The sequence below is a fragment of the Papio anubis genome, chromosome 2 (assembly GCF_008728515.1).
Source record: "Papio anubis isolate 15944 chromosome 2, Panubis1.0, whole genome shotgun sequence".
NCBI lineage: Eukaryota > Metazoa > Chordata > Mammalia > Primates > Cercopithecidae > Papio > Papio anubis.
In genome coordinates, this window is record NC_044977.1 from 189,262,379 (window position 1) to 189,286,586 (window position 24,208).

At 39.7% G+C, this 24,208-nt stretch overlaps 1 protein-coding gene across 1 annotated transcript in view; it reads right to left on the minus strand.

Moving 5' to 3' along the window:
- The window catches only part of ATP13A5 (ATPase 13A5), a 117,584-nt gene that overhangs the window by 72,409 nt on the left and 20,967 nt on the right, over positions 1-24,208 (minus strand). Inside the window, exons 2-9 of the mRNA XM_031663888.1 lie at positions 23,475-23,648; positions 22,582-22,728; positions 21,935-22,005; positions 21,750-21,830; positions 11,906-11,975; positions 8,869-9,003; positions 2,711-2,783; positions 1,640-1,768 (exon numbers count right to left, since the gene is read on the minus strand). Of these exons, the coding sequence (XP_031519748.1) occupies positions 1,640-1,768; positions 2,711-2,783; positions 8,869-9,003; positions 11,906-11,975; positions 21,750-21,830; positions 21,935-22,005; positions 22,582-22,728; positions 23,475-23,648 (880 nt within the window). The remainder of the gene's footprint in view (positions 1-1,639; positions 1,769-2,710; positions 2,784-8,868; positions 9,004-11,905; positions 11,976-21,749; positions 21,831-21,934; positions 22,006-22,581; positions 22,729-23,474; positions 23,649-24,208) is intronic.

The window sequence follows — 24,208 nt, forward strand, 5'->3', positions numbered from 1 at the left end:
AGTTTCAGGAATCTTACCTTAATCCTCTGATTGTTTAATCAAGATCCTTTCCACAAATATGTACATGAGTGGGAGGATCTATGTAGGCTGTGCAGTAAAGTATTTAGACCATACTGGGATTTAGATCTTTCTGAATAAGTTAACAAAAAAGAAATAATGTATTTTTGCTTCATGTGTCTGTCTCTGCAACTGGCCTCTATCAGTACTTAAGTTACACAGATATTAGTGCTGATGACTTCATTTTTCCAAAAAGGGAAACTAGAAGAAGCCACTTGTCATTTAAGGCCATTTTGGGTCCATTTTGCACATTTGTTGAAAGGCAGCGTTGTTTGTCATTTCTATTTCTCTGGAACTCTCTGAGTTTTCCTGGGAATCAAGGCAAGTTCTGTGCACCCCTGACAGTGAAAGCAGAGAGGGCAGCCCAAGGGCAATGAGACTTTCTGTGTTTCCTCCCCATGTTTGCTCACTGCCACACTCTCTGTTACCAATGAGAGAAGCCATTCTTCATTGTCAGGCCGCTGGGAGGTGTGAGGCAGCTGCTGTGTTTGCGTGAGAAGGACAGTTTTCCTTGGGCTTGAGGTTTATAGGTTGGATACTATGGCAACATTCTGGGTAAAAGATATGATCAGTATGCAAATCCTCATCACTATCATTATAGGACACATTTCAACACATTAAAGGAGTATTTTGTAATTATTCTGAACATATTGATGTTTACTACATTTTCTTATCTCAATTTTGAGTTAAGCAGACCAATTTTAATGTAAAAGCTGCTTGTGTTGAACAATTTAGGGATAGATAATGAACTCTTACTACATTTAAGTCATGTTAAAACATTTTCCCTATCTTTATACCATTTGGAAACGGAAAAACTGAACAGTCTGTAAGCGTGAAAGACAAATAGTTTGTGTTTTTGTGTTGCTGTATAGTCTCTTCTCTCATTACAATGTGCTGTGTATTTTAATTTTTTGCCTAAAGAATATTTTATAAGTAGTGTCTTACTAATTACACAAATTCAAGTAGACTTAACAAAGTACAGATGAGAACTAGGACTGCCTGAACTATAACTAGAAGATTAGTTTCTGCTCAGTAAGATCAACAGGAATATAAATCTAAAGAACAGAAATGTGAGATTGTCTTTGCCCGAAGGTTCAACTCAGACTCCTTTCCAGTGAAATCTTGGCCTCAGCAGTTTTCTATCTATAGAGTGCAGGGTTGGATAAAACCTCTATGCCCTTCCAACTGTGGGAGTCATGGTTTTCAAGGTTGTGTCTCTTTTGTACATGTGTATAAACCATTCTCACATTTATGAAGAGATTGTGTTTCAAACTGTGTAGTGCTCTCATCCTCTTCTGAACCCAAAGCACCCTATTCACCCCACTCATTGGTCAATTAATCACATGTCATAGTAAACATTTGTTTTCGTTTCACATTTACTGTGACTTAATTCTTATATTGTTAAACATTTCCTGTTTGTGTATATCGCGTGTGTGTGTCCCCATATAAATGCAAAAGCTGGCTATGTCTCCCTCATCTATCTCTGAATATCTTAGCAAGGGTCTGGTATAAGGTAGGTAAGGATATGTTGATCTGATTCGATATCAGACAGAGAAGAGGAAGCTCCATGACAACTGCCTACCTGTAAGCATGCCTTCATTCACCACGCAGCTTCCATCAATCAAAACAGCATCACATGGCAATGAAAATTTTCCTGGAAGAATAAGAATGTCTCCGGGAACCAAGAGACGGGATTCCAGCTCCTCCAAACCTACACCAAAGCAAAGTCTCCATGAATAGCTGACCTTTTCCTGTTTTTACTTAAGAATGAAGGCAACTAAGAATCCTTATCGACCTGTTGGCCAAGAGCTACCCTACCTGTTCAACTGTTGAAGCCCCTTTTTAGTCCATTGAAAATTCCAAAAGAATCAGGATTAGGAAATTGGTTCCTGGGACTCAGAAAAGGATTAGCTAAGCAACAAGATCCCATCTTGATCCTAGTACCTGGTGTGCTTTGCCCACAGCAGATACACAAGGACACTGGGCAAAGCAGAAGTGCAGCTTCCTGCTGTTTGCTCTCATCTGGGTTTCTGATTCCTGCGGTACACTTGGTCTTCTTGGATTGAGGCCTTACGTAAATTGCCCAAATAACTTCTGCTGTCCCAGGGTGCAGCTCCTCGCTCCTTACAAAAAGCTATGGCCACGCCACCTCTGACTAGCTCACAGCAGATGCCAAGTGTCCAGACAGCTATCTAAAAGCCCCATTCAGGCCTAGGTTCCAGATGGCAGTTCAAATTGTGTGATGCAGGGTCTGTTTGGGATAGTTAGATTGGGAAATAAAGGAACCTAAGAAGGTTTGCCCAGTGTTATTCAAATGAGTGACATATGAAGGGGAGAGGGAAATTGAAGGAACCCAGACATTGGGTAAGAATGACTGAATAAGGGCTTGGGTGAGGATAAGGCAAGCAAGATGTCTAGTGTACAAAATTTAATGAGGCACTTGTTCTCAGGGCCCTGCAGCTGTGGGGTCAGCACTGGCATGATCTTGCCTCATTAAATTTTCTATCTTAGAGGCCTTCTTTGCCTCACCCTCATCCCAGTTCTGGGTTCAGTCAGAAACGACTTTTTCTCCTTGGCTAATAATTAAGGACAAATGAGACCAATTCCCCCGTGAAATATTAAGATGCTGAAGATGGCCTAACGCGTCACTTACCTCTGTCTTTTACAATGATTGTAACCTGGACTTTGTTGTGGTCCTCCACGAGCTTATGCAGCTTAACTGATTGCTACCAAGTAAAAGTTAACATTTGAATATTAGATAGTTCATATTCTGAAAACCACATGTTCTCAACACAGTAAATACCAGGCCAGCTGTCACAGCTGAAGTGACTCTGGGCAAAGGACTCAACTTCTTTTGATGCTTCAGCTTCCCTGCTCCAACCCCTACCTCATCTGACCTGCTACGTGCAGCAGCAAATATGCTCATTAGTTTAATGCTATCTCACTCCCCCAAAAAAATAATGCACAGCCACTGCCTCAAGGACCTAAGCCAAGGAACCTGTTAAAAGAAACTTCACGCAAATTAAATTTAACAGGAGTTTAATTGAGGAAGAAAAGAAAAAGTAATTCATAAATCAGGCAGCCGCCAGAACCACAGCAGATTCAGAGAGACTCCAGGGATGCCTGATGGTCAGAATAAATTTGTAGAACAAAGAAGGGAAACGACTACAGAAATCAGAAGTGAGGTACAGAAACAACTGCACTGGTTACAGGTTGGCGTTTGCCTCATTTGAACAGTTTGAGCCCTCAGCAGTGTATGAGTGGTGGAAGTATGGCTGCTGTAGGAGTCGCTGAAGATGGGCCAAGACTCAGGTATTGTTACAGACGCATACTCCTAAGTCAGGTTTTCAGTCTTGTCTAACTATTAAGTTAGGTTAAGGTTGGCCCACAAGGAGTCAAATATAGAAGTACGGAGTCCTTCTCAGGCCATATTTAGTTCACTTTAACAAACCAAAGCTACATTTCTTGAAGATGCACAATCAGAATGATGAAGAATGAGACTGTGAGCAGGTTACTTCCCTCTCTATGCCTCTGTCTCCCTGTCTGTAAAACAACAGAGCTAAATGTTCTCTGTAAGTGGCTTTCTGCTTGAAAGTGTCTGTGAATGTGTAGGTTGTGTTTTGATTGCATGTGGGACAGCCACCCTCTCCTTTATGAACTGTGGATTTTCATATTGGTTAAGTCAGCAGATGGCAGTTATGCTGTTCAGTTGTGAATCTTGTGCTATTGCTTATGAGTTATTTAGCCTGTTTAACTCCTTTTTGCTCATCAGAAAGGGGAGATTGTAACAGAATATAACAGGGTTAAGTTTTAAGTGATTTTATTCTTATAGAGCCCTCGGTGTAGTACTCAACACTATGCTAAGAGCTCATGAATGTTAGTGATTCATAAGAAACTTGTTGGAAAAACAGTTGTGAGAGCACGTTAACTGGAAAGACTTGCTTGAGATAGTTTATCGAGTTAGGACTCTGTGAAAAGTGGAGAAAATGGAAGGAGCCTGGAGAAGTGGAGAAAGCATCTTATAGGATAACACAGGGGACAGAAAGGCAGAGGTGAGAGATGATTTCATCCATACAGTTCCCCAGACTGACTGCTGGGGCAACATCAGAGAGAGAAAGTTCTGTGCTGGGCCAGCCCTGGAAGGTACTGCCTCTTCCTGTTTGGATGTCGGTGGCTTGGATGCCTCGAACTAGAAGCGAGTTTGAATGCTGTCAGCAATTCTTAATTCACTTTAGCCTAATTCACATATAAAACTTTTTTCTTTTAGCTGTTACATTATTTTGATCTGTTCTGTTGGTGATATTTACTGTTATAAATGTCACTAGGCTAAGACAAGCATTACACGTAATTATACAACTTTCCCCTTGAGAAAACAATGAATCCAGTGTTAATATTTATATGGAACAATTTATGATATACTTCAGTTTTGCATGAAAAGTTAAACTTTGGTAATCTGGACCGATTGAGTGGAGGAAGCAATAGTACTGTTTGGTGCACATTCATTGCTCCAAGGTGACTTCCTGAGGCCTAACGGTTGGGGCATGCATTTTAATGATGCGTAATAGTGGGGAAGTCAGCTGTGGTTCTGTGGGCAAAGAACACTGGGGTCAGTCAGGATTTCTGAGTTGTAGGTCAGGCATACCCCCTAACCAGTCAGGTAACGTGCGTATATAAGAAATTGTGCCTTAGAATGTAGTCTTTTTCTCTGTAAGCAGACAACATTGAATTGGATCACTTTCAAGTTATACCTTCAAGCTCTAAAATGATATGACATTGATTTATTTTGCATGTCAGAGATTTATTTAAAACCTACAAGGCAACATAGAAGAAATATACATGGTATATAAAATGGCTCAAATCTTTATTATTTTTAAATAGTTTAAAACATTAAGCAGTTATTATGTGCCAGGCATTGTTGTAGGCACTTGAACAACAGTATTTTTTTAATTCTCAAAATAATTCTGTGATGAAAATGTTATCTCCAACATACATGTAAAAACCAAAATACGGGGTAGAAAATATTAAAGTAATTTTCTCACCATCATTTACTTACTAAGTAAATCAAACCTAGGTTCATCTGACTCTAAAGCCTTTTCTGTTGATGAATATGTTCTTCTAGTGCTTAAAAACAGCATTTTTTCCTTTAAGAAGATGAAAATCCTTCTTCTAGATTTCTTTAATTTTTTTTTTTTTTTGCTTTGCAAACTCATTTAGATAATGCCATGATAAATTCAGCTCAGTATGAGAGGATGATAATCAACACATTTGGAAGTAGTGGAGTATGAGTTAATAATACTTGACTATAATTCCCAAATCATTATGCTGTAGAGCTGGGCTGGTTTATTAGACTTAGCATTCTCTGTAACCTGTCATGCTTCCATGCCTCTGCTCAAGCCAGTCCCTAGAATGTCCACTCCAGTTCTCTACTAACAAACTTTCTAATCCTTCACATAAAGGCCTACTCAAATGTCACCTCCACTCCGCAAGTCCCTACAATCCTCAGGAAGAATTCATTGTTCTGCTCTCTCCACCTGTGTGAATGTACTGATCACATTCCATTACAGCTAACCGCTGTCTTGTCAGGCCTCCCTCGTGAGTCGGGCAGTAGAGAGAAGAAAGGCACCATGTATATTATGCATCTGTGGATTCCTCTAGAGCCTATCACATAGTAGGTCCTTATCAAATATGTATTTATTAGAACCAAATTATTCTACTTCTCCCGACAACACTGGAGTGGAATAGTGTTAGCCTCCTCTTTGAGTTAATGTACTCGGAAAATCTACAAACACGGGTTTCTATGGCAACCAACTAGCTAGGAGAAGGCAAACGCTGCAGTGCTTGCCATGACTGCAAAGCTCGTTGCCTGATTTTCATTAGGCCCCCTTTAGTTTCTTCTGTCCCTGTTCAGCAGTATCAGGATCAGTTTCCAAGATGAATTTGCATATTGTTATTATTCAGCATCTGTTGCTGTGTGTCCTTGTGTTTGCTGTGGCTGGATTTCCTCTAGAGATGAGTAATGAGGGTATTAACTCAGGTGCCTCTTGAGCTTGGCTCTGTCATAACTGAAGGCAAAGAAAGCACTGTGGGCCAGATACTCCCAGTGCTATTTCTAGCAGCCACCCGTGGAGCTCAGCAATACAGTATGCACAGACAGTTCAATGTAAATACAGTTGAGTACCAAGGTTTGCACTCATGCCTGCACCAAACTTGTTAGAAAGGGACTGAAGCAGGAGGGTTTCTTGGCTTAGGAAAGGTAAGCTTTCTTTGTGTAGCATAATTTGGGGCCACGATGGATGCAGAAAAACATCTTATTCTACTCCTGCAAACACTTGCTTTCTTACAATTTTCCAAAGCCTGTGTTCGTTTACCTAAGTCTTTAATTCAGTGAAATAATGAACTTCAGTGTAGCTCAACAGAATGATGTGGAGATAGCAATAGATGCTCCTTCTTTCAATCCTGCCAAAGCCCTTCCCCAAATCCTACTGCTGCAGGGAAATTGATGTGGAGATAGCAATAGATGCTCCTTCTTTCAATCCTGCCAAAGCCCTTCCCCAAATCCTACTGCTGCAGGGAAATTCATGAGTCACTTTGAGGTTGTGCTCAATGGGACAGTGTGTAGTACTTGACTTGGAATCAGAAAACCTGGGGCTAAGGCCTATGGCCACTGTTACTGGGTGAGTGTGAACAAGTCCCTTCACCTCCTGGATTATCCCTGTCCCTCCCTTTCAGGTAGCAGGAGGCTATAAAAATCATGTGTGTTTTATTTCCTAATTTGCCATGTCCCATACAAACACATACATTATGAATATGGGTGCCTACTGTAAACTGTAAAGTGCTAAACAGATGTTGATGAATGAGGACTTGTGATTTAAATTGCAAATATACAGTTTCAGGAAACTGGCTCATTTTGTGGAGTGTTACAAGGTGCTTTACAGGTTGGGTTAGGTACCCTTTTATTAATAAATACTGGCTGCTAATGAGATTAGTGTTTGTCCTCTAATTCCTTTTCTGTTTTTTAAAGAAATCCTTTGCAATACTGCCACCAAGTCTAAAGTTCCCGTATTAGCCACTGTTTTGAACAAAGGAATGTAGAGATTTTGTTAAGATGCGGAACCTGAAAGTTTAAATTCCAGGAAGGATTTTTAAATAAGCAAATTACAAGTATTAGAAAACAGGTATTACCTAACTTTGGAAGGGGAGATCTTATAAGCAAAACAATAAACCATAAAGGAAAAGAAATATATTTGACTCTATGTAAATTTTCATCGATAGCTAAAGTCAAAGTCTAGAAAAATAGACTAAAAAGTAAAACTTTTTCACATATATGATGAATATAAAGAGGCCCTTAATATAAAATGAAAATGCAAAACACTATTAGACAAAAAAAGCGTCTAGTCTCACCAGCAATCAGGAAAATGTACATTAAAACATCAATGAGACCTAGTTTTTAAATATGTTAGATTAAAAAAATTTAAATATCAATATAACTCCAGAAACTGATGAATCCGGGGAAAATAAATACTCTTGTATGTTTCTGATTTTAAAAAAGTCTTTCATTTGTGGAAAATAATACAGCAGCATCTATTAAAATTCAAAATATACATATGCCTTGATTCAGAAACCTGGCTTTTGGTTGCTATGCTAAAAAAATGCAAACACTAATATGTAAGAACATGCCCATACTGTAGTAGTAACTTTTAATTCAACATTATTTGTGGTGGCAACAGATTGAGGGGAAATTACTTTCAACAAGTAACAGAACAGTGAAATAAATTATGATTATCATGAAATAGTATAGTGTTATTTTAAAAACATGAATTATAATTATTTACTTGGTGAATTGCCATTATAAAGTGAAAAATGAAAGTTCCAGATTAATATGCATAGTAAGATCCTATTTTAATTTTAAAAATTAATAAAGACATAAATCTCCTTATAAGCTGGTATATATATATATATGTGCACTTCATAGAGTAAAATGAGTGAAAAATATGATGATGGCATTAATAAATAAATACATATATCTGGAATCTTGGTGTTTGAATTTATCCTTCAGTGGGTTCCCTTATAATAATCATTGTTAAGCTTTTAGAATGCATAACAATCATCAGTTATAAAACTTTTAGAAATGAAGATTCCAACCCTGGATATTTTGATTTAATAAGTCAGAAGCTCAAAAATGTCAGGGAATTCTCTTACTGAAACACTGTCTTATTGAGTATAGAATCAAACCTAATTTTTTCTACAACCCATCCCCTAACTCCCACACAGGAATTTCTGTATGTTTTTTGGATTTCCTTAAAGATATATTCAAATATCAAATGAAGACATAGGCATTTACAAAGGACTTCTAAGAGGGAGACTAAAATTTTTCAAAGACAATTAAATAGGAAACCTATAGAACAAATACAATATTTAAGTCCAGGGAAATATATGGAAATGTTCTAAGGGGCATAATATCTTGATTAATGCACACAGTTGAGATGCTACCCCTTCATTCTCCTAAAACTATGACTGGCATCTTTCATCCATCACAGCATTCTTTCCCACCATACTCAAATACAGCCTTAGAGTCCTTCTAAACAAAGCATTCAATGAAGGCTTCAGATGATAATCGGAGTTTGCTAAGACATTTAATTCTCCCTGGTAGTCCTAAAGTCCTCCTTCTGTGATCCCACATTTGGTAAACCCTCACTTTTTGTTTTATGACTTATGGTTGACAAAGCACTGCTGGCTCTCAGTAGAAACACCACGGGCTTTACTTCTTTAGCTAGAAGCTAAATAGAATCCAGCTGTGATTTCAGGGCTTACCTGTCGCAAATCATACACGCTTAAGACAATGGAGACAACTGTCAAAATGATGATGGCCACAGAGTATTCCATGTAACCTTGAGACAGCCACAAAGTTAGGGTGAAGGCTTGGAACACATAGAATGGATTTAAAACCTGTGGGTACAAAAATGGCATTTGGGTCACTTGCATGAACCTTAGTAGTAATCAAGAAGATGTCATTTCATTATCTAACTTTTTCTCATTTTTTTTTTACAACATGCACAAACCTCTAATATTTAAGAATTCACTTAGATCTCTATTGATTTGGGTTGAGAAAATGTCAGACACATAGAATGTGATATGGTGGAAGCAAAATTATTTTGTGCATTCAGAGCCATGCCCACAAATTGATCATTCTTACTCATTTTGAATTTCAAAAATATTTTACCAATAACAAAATTTAACAATTCACCTTCTTAAACAGATTTACTCATAATGGGGGAGGTAGGTGATTCAGTCTCTTTTAAAAATGTACTTCCATTTGGAACAGTTTAAGTGCAGTTTTATTTTTCATATAATCACATGCTGCAGATTTAGTCAAGTTGTGTAATGAAAATGAAAGATTCTACTTTTCTTTTCAGGTCATTTAAAAATAGCATCTTTCATGTCACAGGTCTTAGCAAGGTCACATGAGAGTCAGTCAAGCCCTTCTCTTGGACAAGGAGGAAGGCTGCAGGACAAATCAAGAGCAGAAAGTATGACCAGCCCGAAAGCTGGTCGGTCATACATGTATATTTTTAGTCTCGTGAGAATACCTTCAACTTTTCTTGTTCCCTCAATTTTTCCCATTTGGGTCCTGCTAACTCATGCTAATAATGAGAGCAGAGAGGGCAAACCTAAGAAGCCAGAGAACGGTCACAGGATATACATGCAGAAAGTGGATTAAAGAGCCCGTCAGAGCAAAGCAAGGATTCTTTTTCTGAGACACTGTTATTTCTAATCATTATGAATTGGATGAAATATTGGTTAAAACCAGCGCTAATCTCCCTTACCTCTGTTTTCTATAATTTCCTTACGTACTAAATACAATTCTAATTTAGTCTTAAAAGTGAACTGACACATGGTAAATAAGTGAGTACGTTGTATCTTAAGGGTTGGATATATTTTGTCCATTAAAAAAGATTTTGTTCCTTAATATTATTTTTTCAATCCCCACTGCTTTACTTACAAATTACAGCTTTTTTGTTTGCTTATTATAAAATGCTTTAATTGTAGGTTACATACAAATGATAATATGACCTTGAAGTTAAACAAATCCAGTAGAAAACTGGTGAAATACTTGTTACAGAAGAAACAACAGTATCCTAATTAATTTGGTTGTCTATTTAATATTCTTTTGAAACCAAATGTAAAGAAATAGTTGTACTTGCTTTTTTTTTCTTTCTACTAAAGGGCTAGTAAATAGGTGCCAGAAAATACTAGCACTCCTTTCAAAATAGAACACATTGACTCCTGGAGAATATTTGGCAATTTGAAAATGTACTTGAAGTTTAAAAAGCTGCCTACTTTTTGATAGTTAGGGAAGCTATGCATATGTCGAGGCAGGATGTATATGGGAAATCTTTGTATGTTCCACCAAATTTTGCTGTGAACTGAAAACTAGTCTAAAAAATAAAGCTAAAAAAAAGCAACCTGTTTTCTGCTCCAGACACAGAATAATGGTAAATAATTTTTTAATCTTAAAAAGATATGTCCATGCTCCAAAACAAAATGGCCATCTTTATGGGTTAGAAATAGACTGGAAACATGCAGCATTGAGTGGGGACTCACATCATCAGATTCATGGGTTCCAGACAAAGACTAGACAGCAAAATCTAGGAGCTCCTTTCTCAGAGGAATAGAGACAGAACGTGTTCCTCAGGTGGCAGAGGATAGAAATGAGGCTTATGGTGGAAAACAAGGGTAGCCACAGGCTTCCTGTTCCAGAATAGAGGTTGAGCAAAGTCATAACCAATGAGGGCTTTCCACCCAAGGGTAGAATGAGAGAGAAGAGAACCCATGGTACAACTGTGAACTGGGCCAAGCCTCAAGCTGGCTAAGGACATGCATGTGACAAATCCCTGAAAGACAAGTGCCCAAACCTTCAGGGACCACATAGGGGCCAACTGGAGGCAAACAAAGCCATCAAAGAAGCACAGAAAGCACAGAGAGAAAGAGAAAAATTGATGGGGAAAGTGTCCCACTTAAAGTAAGCGTTAAAAAAAAAAATCCAAGCACACAAGGAAAATATTGCTAAAAATAAAAACAAAAATAAAACACTAACAAAGGGAGAACTTACTCTCAAGAAAATGAAAATAATAAAGCCATTTGAAAAAGACCAAAAGAATATATTTCAAATCTTCAAAAATTATAGAAATAATAACATTGCCTCATGCTGTGGACTGAACATTTGTGTCCCCCTCTAAATTCATAGGTTGAAGCCCTAACCTCCAATGTGATGGTATTGGGAGGTGGGTCCCTTGGGAGGTAATTAGGTTTAGATGAGGTCATGAAGGTAGAGGTTCCACGATGGAATTAGTGTCCTGGTAAGAAGAGGAAGAGACCAGAGCTCTCTCTCCACCATGTGAAGACACAAAGAATGCAATACTCTGCAGGCCCAGGAACGGGTCCTCACCAGGAACCGAATATGCAGGCACCTTGATCTTGGACTTCCCAGCCTCTAAAACTGTGGGAAAGTAAATGTTTGTTGTTTAAACCACCCAGTGCATGACATTTTGTTATAGCAACCCAGTGGACTAACCACGCCCCCTACCACCACCACCACCACCACCATCCAAACTTAAGAGAGCAAAACAAAACAAACAGGAGATTATGAAGAGGAATCTGTCTCACACTGGAAAGGAATTTTAAAGTACACCTGAGTTTAAAATAAGCAGTAGCAAAAAGAAGTTGCATGAAACAAGATATCATTCACATCAAAGTATTTATGTGTTCCTTCTAGGAAGTAAGAAGTAAGGGGCAGAAATTTATTTTTTCAAAAAAAAAAAGAAAAAGAAAGAAAAAAGAAAACAGTTACCTGTTTAACAAGCAGCTTCCATATGGGTTGGATTTCAACCTCAATGGTGTTAGGCCCACACACTAATCTTCTGTAGGAGATTGATCATCCATTAGTGTCAGAGCTACAAGTTCAGTGATAAGTGACTACAGGCCAAACTAAACAGAAGTCATTTTTCTACTCTTTGGAGATTTTGTGACTTTGATTTAAAAAATAACATGCAAGTTCTTTTGAAACCTAATTCTAAACTACTATTTTTGAAATGAAAGTCAGTGCATGATGGACAGAGCTGTAGTCCTCGATACAAATATATCTTAAGTGTAGTACAACTCAAAACAAAAACTTGGAAAGACACTTTCATTTTGAGTTACTTTTAAAATAATTTTATTATATACTAAAAGCAGCGAAAAAGACACAGCTATGCAGATGTTCCTAGACTTGTCAGGCGTTCTAGATTGTCCTTGATGTTAGAAGTCATATCTATCTTACTTTGGTACCTCCAGCACCTAGGACAGGCCCTTAGTGTATGAACTGAATGAATACATAAATGAATGAGCAAATGAACTGGAAGATATAGCGTTCATGGCTAACACTTGGTAAATGTGTACATTATACACAAAGTGTAATACACATGTGCATTACAACAGGAACGCATATTTCTATACTATTTTACCATTAACAAAGTTTTTACAAAAGATTCATTTGATCCTCACAATAGTCCAAAGGAAAGGGCTAATATCCCTATTTTGCCAATGGAAAAAATTACTCAGTGTGGCATGTAGCCAAAAGTGCACACATCTAGTATTAATCACGACAATGTAACTTTTTTTTTGAGATGGAGTTTCACTCTTGTTGCCCAGGCTGGAGTGCAATGGCACGATCTCAGTTCAACGCAACCTCCGCCTCCCAGGTTCAAGCAATTCCCTGCCTCAGCCTCATGAGTAGCTGGGGTTACAGGCATGCGCCATCACACCCGGCTAATTTTGTATGTTTAGTACAGACAGGGTTTCTCCATGTTGGTCAGGCTTGTCTTGAACTCCCGACCTCAGGTGATCTACCCGCCTCAGCCTCCCAAAATGCTGGGATTACAGGCATAAGCCACCACACCCGGCCTACAATATAACTTTTAAACAGAGTTGACAGTGTCAGAAACTGCACTTAGCCTTTTATATGCATTAACTCCTTCAATCATCACATTATTCCCATGAGATTTCATATTAGCATCTATTGTAATAAAAACTCAAGTTCAGATAAAGCAAGAAACTTTTCCAGGATCACAAAGCCAGAAGGAGGTAGGCTTTGTAGCATGGTCTATGACTCCACTTCACAAATCTGCCTCAGAAAGGATCAATGGGGAGAATCTACCCGAGAGATCTTCGGTCTCACTGAGGTATAACAGAGAGCTGAGCCCAAGTTTATCTAACTTCTTAGCCATATTTTTTCCAAGTACAATTGTAGTTTGCAAAGTACAGAGAGGACTCAAACCACGGTCTTCTAACTCCATGCCATGAAAGCACTGAGGTTCAAGGATGTTGGGAATCAGAGAGGACAAACAGCCCATCATGCTCTTTGACTTCTTAAGTCCCTATACCTCACACTGGAAAGAGCCCATAACTCGAACCATTTCAGTACTCAGGACTCTTTTACACGATCTGGGGCAATGATCTGGTGTTAAGCAAAGTGTCAGAACTTCGGACCCCAAAGTTGGTCCTCCCTTCCCTCTCTCTACTTTGAATGCCCTTCCCACATTCTTCAGCTCATAAATGTCTGCTCAGCTGCTGAGAGCCAGATCTGACAATCAAGCCTAATGGTGGAGAAATGTGAGATCGGATAGACCTGGATTTGAATCCAGCTGAGACTTTCTGCTTGCTGTTCCCTCCCCCGGGAACTAATTCCCCCCACAACTTTGTATGGCTTACTCGCTCAGTCCCTGAATGAAACAAGGGTATTCCCTTGTGAATGAATTTCATTCTTTCTCTGTTCAAATAGCACCTCCTTACTGGGCTTTTTCTAACAATGCTGCTTAAAATAGCTACCCTGACTCTCAATTCAGATTCTCATCATCTCCTCATCCCGCCATGCTTCATTCTAGTGCATATAATTACCTGAAATTACATGTTATGTTTTACATATTAATAAGTGCGCAAAAAAACCAGACTGTGTCCTCCACTATAATGTACGCTTCCAGAGGACATCGATATATTCCGAATGCCTAAAACAGAGCCTATTATATGTTGAATGAATGAATTGACGACCGAATGAGGGGTCAGCCTCACTCTTCTCATCTGTAAAAGGGGTTTTATAAAACATACCTAATAAAACTGCTATCAAGCTGAATGTGTGGCACACACCTGTAGTCCCAGCTATTTGGGAGGCTGAGGCAGGAGAACTGCTTGACCTCAGGAGTTTGAGACCAGCCTGGGCAACAAAGGGAGACCCTAATTTAAAAAAAAATTCTGCCAGTAGCATATGAGAAAAATACATAAAGCATTTAGTTCTCAATAAATGGCAGCTATCTTTGAAGTCTTACTCCCTCTAACACAATTAACTATTTTTCTCCTTCAACCTTTCTTTTCTTAGCAACAGCACCTACATCATTAAATTATAATGTATATTTACATGTATTTTTCCCTCAAGTTTCCTAGAGTCCCTTTAAAGGCAGAAACAGATTTTTCTCTTTTTCTTTTTTTTTTTTTTTTTTTTTTTTTTGAGACGGAGTATTGCTCTGTCACCCAGGCTGGAGTGCATTGGCACAGTCTAGGCTCACTTCAAATTCTGCCTCCCAGTTTCAAGCGATTTTCCTTCCTCAGCCTCCTGAGTAGCTGGGGTTACAGGCCCACATCACCACATCTGGCTAACTTTTGTATTTTTAGTAGAGACGGGTTTTCACCATGTTGACCAGGCTGGTCTCAAACCCCTGACCTCGTGATCCACCTGACTCGGTTTCCCAAAATGCTGGGATTACAGGCATGAGCCACCGTGCCCAGCCCAGAAACAGAGATTTTTAAATCCTGTCTAAAAATCTAACATCTAGGGGCACAGTGTCTGACCTAGAGGATATTCCCTAAATATTAGCATGAATAAATAAGGTTCAAGGCAGTACACAGGGTATGGAAAGCAGTTTAGAAAGCAATCCTAGCTTCTGATGCTCTTTGGCTCTCCAAGTTTGGCAATATTACCATTAAGAGAGAAGAGATCCCATGAGGATGGGGATCCAGCAGATCAATATTTGCCTGTAGATCATCCTCTTTATGGCTCATCTGAGCCATATTGAAATCACAGCCTGGCATGCCCCTTGCTGCTTCATCTCTTCTACCGCTTCTTGCCAAAAAATATTGTGTGTTTAGAGATCATGCACCCATCTCATTTTCAGCACAAGCCAAGCAGACTGTTCAGGGATGTTGACCAATGGCTGAGCAACAGGAAGAAAGATAAGATTCGAAGCTGGTTCACATGAGGAAAGGTCTAAGAAACAAGGGAGCTGACATTCTGACCAGCTGGCGGGGAAAATTGTTCCCAGAATGTTCCCAGTGGCTTCACAGAACAACACAGGCCAAATAAAATTCAGCAGACCTGCCTAATAGTTCTAACTATCCATCAGAAGAAGAGCTTCTTCGGAGGTAGATGGTCCCTCTCCGGAAGTTGAACAATTTTTCAGCAGGAAACCTGTGGAGGGGATTTCTGCAGGGACCGTGGACTAAACTTGAGGAATCATTGAGGTTTCCTCCAACCCTGAGAGAACAGTCAATCTGTTAGAATTTATTTCTGAGAAAACAAAATGCAGATGACTAGGAGGACTTTCTCTTGGAGGATGTCCATGTCCCTTTCCATTTGTTATTCATTCATTCATTCAATTAACTTGCCAAGTAATTGTTAATAATGTGTTGTGTGGTAGCCACTTTAGGCTCCAGGTGGTAAAGACTGAAGGAGTCCTCAAGGAGGAAGGAAGGGCATGTTAGAATTATGATGGGGCTTTTTCAAACTGCACCTGTGTTTTGCTCACTGCTTCCATTCTGATAAGTTTCCAGCAGGGTCTGCGGCAGGCAGGGATGTCTATAGTTCTCCACACAAACAATGTCAAGCCAGGAGATTCTGGCATAACCCACTTCCCGGAACTTAGGAATTTTTAGGAAGCAGACATGTAGAGGTTGAGAAAGTTCCCGTGTGATTCTGTTAGCGAGTTCCTGACTTCCCTAACACTCTCGTTTTACAAAGGGAGGAAGACCTGAGATCTTCACAGATGCATAGGACGTGGCATCCAACTTCTGGGATTTGGATGTGGTTGTATCATACAGCAAGAGTGCTGGCCTTAGAGCCCTTCCATTAAAAACAATAATAAAAACAAGATTGGAGTATTTTGAGAAATTGCTTTATGGAAGGAAAACACCTCTATTTCATTACAGCTTGAACCTGCTTGTGTACTTTAATGAAACACTTATACAGAGACTGTATCTCCATTCTACAAATGACATGAGAATTATTTTAGTTTTTTACATTTGTCCTCATCTGTGACCTGCCCATTTCTTTCATTGCCTAAATTGCATGTTTTCAGATAGCCTCAGGAAAACTTGGGAAGTTGGGCCCTGAGAGGATTTCAAGCCCTCCACGTGAGCTAAGTGAGGTGCTTCCAGTTTTTCTGGGGAAATGCCTTGAGTGTTCCCAGGCATGGGGATGCAGAAGGGAATGGACCAGGAGGACATCAGGACTGGAGATGGGAGGACAAAGAAACCCAGTGCAGGATCCTGCCAGGGAGATTCTGGATTTAGGTTTACGGGTCCCTCTGTAGGGCTTTGCTCTAAATAAGGCAGAGTTAAGTGATTTTGTACTTTAAATGGGCCGAGATCCATAGAACCATGGATCTGATAATTCCACTTTATTAAAAAAGAAAATGATCTCAGTTCATTTAATTTTTATTACATACCTTATACATTAAATTTTAAAGAAAGGATATATACATGTTATATTTTTAAGTAACTCATTAACTTCTAATTGAATTCTAGTAGTTGAGACTATGTTATTGGCCTCCAGAAGAATGAGCAAAGCCCCTTTCCTCGCCTCCAACCACTCCTGCCCTGATCCTTCTGTAAAAGCTGATCTCATGGCTGAGTATCTACTACAGGGCTATTTTCTAGAGGTGGTTTCAAAGGGGATAGAGGTCATGGTATACAAGCATGGTTTCTAACTTTTCCTCTCCCCAAGACTGAGAAGTAAGAGAGTAGGGTCTCACAGCAGCCTCTCTCTATCCCTCTCTCTCTCTCTCATCTTCTTTTTGCTTCTTCTTTCTCTCTCCCCTAATGTTCTGTGTTCTCATGGAACAGTTTCTGTCAGCTTAGAGCTACGCGTAAATGGTAAACCTACGTTCTCTTGCTGCCTGTCACTCGGATTCTTTTCCTCTGGCGCTGACAAGCCAGCCTTTTCTCTCAATGCTGTGGTAAACATTGAGAATTAAATGTGGCCTTGCGAATCACTAAACCAATGGGGAGCTCTCTTCCCAGCTTCGCATTCAGTGATGCCCCTGGCTTAAATTGGCCATGGATGGAATATTCCTACCATAGAAGCCAGCAAACCCTGTCTATCAAAGCTTTTACTGAGTAGAGTCTCAACAAGATGATTAGTCTGGACTTAACCCCAAGTGTGTGTATGTGTATGTATGCATGTGTATCTCTTGATGTGTGTATGTGTGTGTCAGGTAATGCGTGTGTGTGCATGTGTGTCTTGCATGTGTGCCTGTATATGTACTCCGTGTGTATTAGTAGTGTGTATGAATGCCATAAGCTATAATGTGTATGGTGTGTGTATGTGTATGTGTGTATATATGTGTGCATATGTGTATGTGTGTGTGTGTGTGTATGGAGTGTGTGTGTGCAGTGTGTGTGCCGATGTACGTATTAATATGTGTATAGGGTGTATGGTGTATATGTGTGTATGTGTATGTTGTGTGTGTGTTGTGTGTGTGTGCATGTGTGGTATTGCATGTGTGTATGCGTGTGTATGTGTGTGTGCATGTGTAATGTATACATGTGTGTACCATGTAATAGCATGTGTGTGAAATGGCAGCGTGTGTGTGCGCGTGTGTGCAGCGCCACATGTGTGATAGTGATGTGTCTTGGCGTGTGTATGCGGCGCGTAATGTATAGTGTGTCGCATGTGTATGTGTATGTATGTATGCATATATGTGCCATATATGTATGTTGTGTGTGTATGTGTGTGTATGTGTGTGTGCATGTATGTGTATCGTGTGTGTAGTGTGTGTGTATGGAGGTGTGGCAATGTAGCGTGTGCACATGTATGCATGTATTATGCGCATGTGTAATATTATTAATATATAGTGTATAGGTAACTATGCTCTTAATGTAGCATGGCATATTGTATGTGTGTGTGTATGTAATGCGTGTGTGTGGCCAATACATGTATGCTGTATGTGTGTGTATCGTGTGTGTGTGGTGTGTGTGTGTAATGTATATATATGTGTATAGTGCTTATGAATTATGTATGTGGCGATATGTATGTATGTGTGTATGTGTATGTGTATATATATGTGTGTGTATGTGTCATGTGTATGGTGTGTGTGTATAGGTGGTGTGTGCAGCGTGTGTCTGCTATCTATGCCTGTAATATTTGTGTTAACAATAATGTATAGTGTATGGTGTATGTGTGTGTGTATATGTGTATGTGTGTGTATGTGTGTATGTTGTGTGCGTGTGTGTGTGTGCGTGTGTGTAATGCGTGTGTGCATGTATGCCTGTCGCGTGTGTGTGTGTATCGTGTACTCGTGTGTGTATGTGTGTATATCTGATGTGTATCGATGATATTATCGTGTATTATTATTAGGGAATTATTAATAGCACATGTGTGTACTTTATATATATGGTATATGCACATGTGTGTATAACGTTTTTCTTCTGTATACATATGTGTGCTGTATATGTTGGTAATGTATGTGTGTGTGTATGTGTGTATGTGTGTGTGTGTGTGTGGGGGTGAATTACAGAGGGTCTAGGAAGAGTCCTTCAATTCTGCTTAGGGAAGTCGACTATTCCTTTTATTTCTGGAACCTGAGAACAAAAGGACAGGAGAAGCAGGTGGGTGGGCTGAGTGAAAAAGAAGGTAAAGAGATGCTCAACTGATAAACGGTCTTAATAGGAAGACTACTTTTCTAGTTGAGGAATCAGGTAGGTTTTTTATTTTTATTTTTTCCCGTATGGGCTCACTTTTGTGGTGTAAAAGAATTACCTCGAGTGTCTTTTGACCTGTCTGGGACAGGCACCGAGATGGAAGTTTGAGTTCAGTTCGTGACAGGTGAAGCTAAGGAACATGGAACTGCTGGGACAGTTTACTTGCTCTCTTCCGGATCCCTTCGCACCATTTCTCTCCAGGGTAAAGTTCTCTCTCCTGATGCTCGGATATGCTTTCACTACTGAAAAGTGAGAGCTCTGTAAATCTGCATTTTCTCTCTTTCCCTGGCTGCTAGGGAGCCCATAGAAAAAGTTTGCATGTAAACTCTGTAGCTTTTCATCATCAGACATTCTTGTGTATCCCCCTTCATTTCTCACTGTACGCACTTGCTTTTTAATGAAAGCAAGCTCAAATTCACTAGGAAATTGGTAAGATATTACTCAACCATCCATCACACTTAATTTTTTCAAGGTCTTGTTCTTACCCTAAAAAATGAAATGAAAAATCTTCCATATTCTACTTACTCTCTTTTTGCCCCCCAAATAACATAAATATGGACTATAAAAGTAGATTATCTGTTCCATTCTTCATATTTGGAAAATGATACTCTTGTCTCGCTTATTAGATTGTCAAGTTCTATATTGTGTGGATCAGATTTTATTATTATTATTTTTGTGTGTGTGTGTGTGTGTGTGACCAAGTCTCACTCTGTTGCCCAGGCTGGAGTGCAGTGGCATGATCTCAGCTCACTGCAACCTCCACCTCCCAGGTCCAAGCAATTCTCCTGCCTCAGCCTCCTGAGTAGCTGGGACTATAGGCACAGGCCACCACACCTGCCTAATTTTTGTACTTTTAGTAGAGATGAAGTTTTACCATGTTGGCCAGGCTTGTCTCGAACTCTTGACCTCAGGTCACCTGCCTTGGCCTCCCAAAGTGCTGGGATTACGGGTGTAATCCCGGGCGAGCCACTGCGCCCGGCCATGGATCAGATTTAAATTTATGTACAACGTTTACTAAGGTTTGGCGCTTGATAAATAAGAAAAAAACATGAGGTAGCTGCACTGACCGGAAATCGTTCCTGCGGAAGTGGTAACCCAGGCAGAGTATGTCTACATCTATCATCTAGAATTCTTAAATGTCCTAGATAAATCCTTTAAATGTCTTGTATTTAGTGCTATTAAACCTATATATTTTAATGACTTTAAAAACTGTTTTGTGTGTCAATTTTTTGAGCATTACATCTGAAATCTTATATAATAATACCTTTTTTTTTTTTTTTTTTGAGACAGAGTCTCGCCTGTCGCCCAGGCTGGAGTGCAGTGGCACGATCTCGGCTCACTGCAAACTCTGCCTCCTGCGTTCATGCTATTCTCCTGCCTCAGCCTCCCGAGTAGCTGAGACTACAGGCGCCGCCACCACGCCCGGCTAATTTTTTGTATTTTTAGTAGAGACAGGGTTTTGCCATGTTCACCAGGATGGTCTCAATCTCCTGACCTTGTGATCTGCCTGCATCGGCCTCCCAAAGTGCTGGGATTACAGGCATGAGCCACCACACCCGGCCAATAATACCATTTCTAACGCATTTTGCAATATTGTCCTAGTCCAGATGTCTGGTTCATTTTTCACAGTGTCTGACAGAGGAAAAACTTATAAACAACAGATTAGTAACTCTTAGACTTGGTGTGTGTGAGAATTATGGGGGTTGCTTGCTAAAAATCCATATCTTCTAAGTACCCCTTGCTCCTATAGAATTACCAGAATTATGAGGGTGGAGCTTAAAACCTATATTTTAAAGTATCAGATTACTTCTTAGCTTGAGAATAGGTGTTTCTGGCTGACTGTAAAGGTTAAGCAGACACTCTCTCTAAAAATGGGTGAGAAATAAAGGTGATTATAAGATTCTGGGGAAGACTTGTAATGATTTCCTTTCAGATTTGCCAGGATTCATCATTTCAAATAATAGCTGAAGAAGGCAGGGACTCTGTATATCTGTGAGTTAATAATAACATAAGCATTTCCTAATTTACGTGCATCTATAGGTACCAATCTCATAATTGTGACACATTTTTGCCTCTCTTTCTCACTAGTCAGTGTCTCTGGGACAATGACTAAACCTTTATTTTTAGATCCTTAGTTCCTTACAAAGTACCTATTTGTTAGCTAAAAAATCAATGAATATATTAGCGTATTCATTTACTCTAGAAATATCTATTGAGCTCCTACCGAGAATCAGGCACTGTTCTAGGTGCTGCAGATATAGTGGTGAATAACACAACTAACTGAGCAAGCAAAATCCTCATCTCCAGGGCTGTTTCTTCAGAGTAAAATGCAATCATAGTATTGTCTTTCTGCCTCTCCGAGGATTTGGAGGATGACTAAGCTGACATTTAGGGAATGACTCAAGATTTTTTTTAAGAAAGGAAAAATAAAAAGACAACACAAAGATGATTGCTATAGAAGCCTGAGATAAAAGATCAAATTTTATATGATTACACTGTTCTTTTAGTCTTTGTAAAAATAAGTTTGCCTAAGAAGAGAACAATTTAGAATATCTCTGCTGCCAGTAAATGAACTTGGACTATATCGAGCTGATGAAGCATTATGCCGACAATGCACTGATGATAACTGATTTGATACTTCATTTTCTGTTGGCAGAGTTTACTCTTAAGGCGTATAGCAAGAGTCCTACCTGACCTCTTGCTCCTCACTGGTCAGACCCAATCCAAATGTCTGATGGATGTCAGAGCAGGAGTTGCTGTCTTCTAGCAACCTAGGAGGTAGTCAGGATAGGAACCACACTTCAGTTCATAGCACTCAACAAATCAGTGTTTTTCCCTATATCCTGACTTAGGGGTGACAAAACGTTGTACTCACCCAACTTTCTGAAACTGCTTCTCCAGGTTGTTCCAAACATACCTGATTTTCTGCACCTGGATGCATCGCAGCTGGGATGACAAATGTGATAGAACAGGTGTCATTCATAACATAAAGCTCATCGGGAGAGGGGAGTGATGTTCAATGCAGGATGCAGGTCCCCTTGTGGGTGCCTCCCTCCCTCCTTCCCTTCCTCCCTTCCTCCCTCCCTCCCTCCCTCCCTTCCTTTCTTTTTGACAGGGTCTCACTCTGTCACCCAGGTTAGAGTGCAGTGGCATGATGACCACCCACTGTAGCCTTGACCTCCCAGGCTCAATCAATCCTCCTGCCTCAACCTCCTGAGTAGCTGGGACTACAGGCATGCACCACCATACTCAGCTAATTTTTTACTCTTATTTTTAATAGAGATGAGGTTTTACCATGTTTCCCAGGCTGGGCTCAAACTCCTGGGCTCAAGGGATCCACCCACATTGGCCTCCCAAAAGTGCTGGGATTACAGACATGAACCACCATGCCCAGCCAGTCTCACTTTCTTTGATACATAGCTGTCATTCCCATTCCAAAAGTGTGATATTCGGAATTTTCATTTAATAAAGTTATGCTTTCTCTGCAAACATGCATAACACTGTACTCTTCAAGTAACTTACTTTTAATTCTGGCTTTATTAAGGCTTGGTTTATGATAGAATGGCAGTCAGCCACCAAGGATTCTTCCCACTTCTTGCTTACAGGAAACTTCAGTGTGGATAAGTAGAGGCAGAATACCTTCTTCCTCATATATCGTTGAAATTTGTCCTGGAAAAAGACCATCCAGTTCATGAAATTCTCAAGTGTTATTCAATAAGATGCTCAATCAACCAAATACCTACCAAGTGCTAAACAAGCAGTTTTCAAAGTTTGGTACAAAACTTTGACCCAAATAAGAGCATCAGCTTTATCTCAGAACTTACTAGAAATGCAAATTCTCAGCCCCACTTCAGATCTACTGAATTAAAAACTCTGGGTGGGGCCAGCAGCCCTTGTTTCAATGAGCCCTCCAGATGATTCTGATATGCACTAAAATTTGATAACCACTGTGCTAGAAAATAAAAGGAAAGATAATATTTTTCAGGAAAGCTTTCTCTCCAGAAAATAGTTTCTAGCTATATTAAAGTGACATCTAGGTATTTAACATGTGTAATATCCTCCAAAATACGTATTTTTGAAAACCTGAATGACCATTCGCATGTTATGGTCTCTAAAAGCTGTAACACTGACAGCCACTGCTCATGGAATGGCGAAGAGCACCCCCTGTTGGCCTGATGGGGTCGAAATTTCCCCAAGCGGAAGCGGAAGAAATGCTCTTCACTCCTGGGTCAAAATGAGAGACAGCAAATGGATTGCAGAGATAACGTTGCCATCTCCTGTTCTGATCTACGGAAACTCTTTAAATAGAGGAAATCTACCCTCTGAAATATAATACCAGCCACAGAGTTGTGCCACAGAGGCAACACAGAAGACACGGTCACGGCATTCGAAATAGAAAACAGAAGGGCACGCACTGTTGTCCTCAGCAAAACAGTGTCTGCTTCTCGCAAGGGGCATGGGATGCAGCTGGCCCACACTCTCCACTGGGGTCTCCAGTAGAACAGCAGCAGAAGGACCCCACAGGTCAGCACGGATGCGACAAGGCAGAGGGCTTTGCGTACACTGTGGTCCCGGTAACCAAACACCTCCTAGAGAATCAATTTAAAAGATCACTCTGTTTTTCTTTTTTCACATAAACATATTGTTTTCTTTCAATAAACCAAACTTTAGATGAAGGAATATTGCTTGGGAGAGAAATCTGGTTGTAGGTGGTTAAATCAAGTTGACGGCTTGCAGCTGTCCGCTGATCAAATCAAAAAGGAAGGACTTATTTTACTACCCTGGTATATGGAACTAAAACATTAAATGGAAAGAGTATGGAAGAGGCAGATTTGTTTTCTTCTATATATTCATAAGAGTCACCTCAGATTTTTATAAAATACTTCATGTTTTGAGGCAGATTTATTTTCTTTAGGCATTAGGTATTTTAAAAATTGTTAATATGCATTTGTTGTAGGAAGATGATAAAATTATGACAGATGTGATCTACACTCACACATCTAGCTTTATCCATTCAGCTTTGTCTTATAATAACATGATTGAGGACGATTGAAAGTTTGAATAAATGTACTATTTTCTAGAACAGTATGATGATATAAATTAAGGAATTACCTGTGGACAAGAAAGACTTTCAAAAAGCAGCTTATGT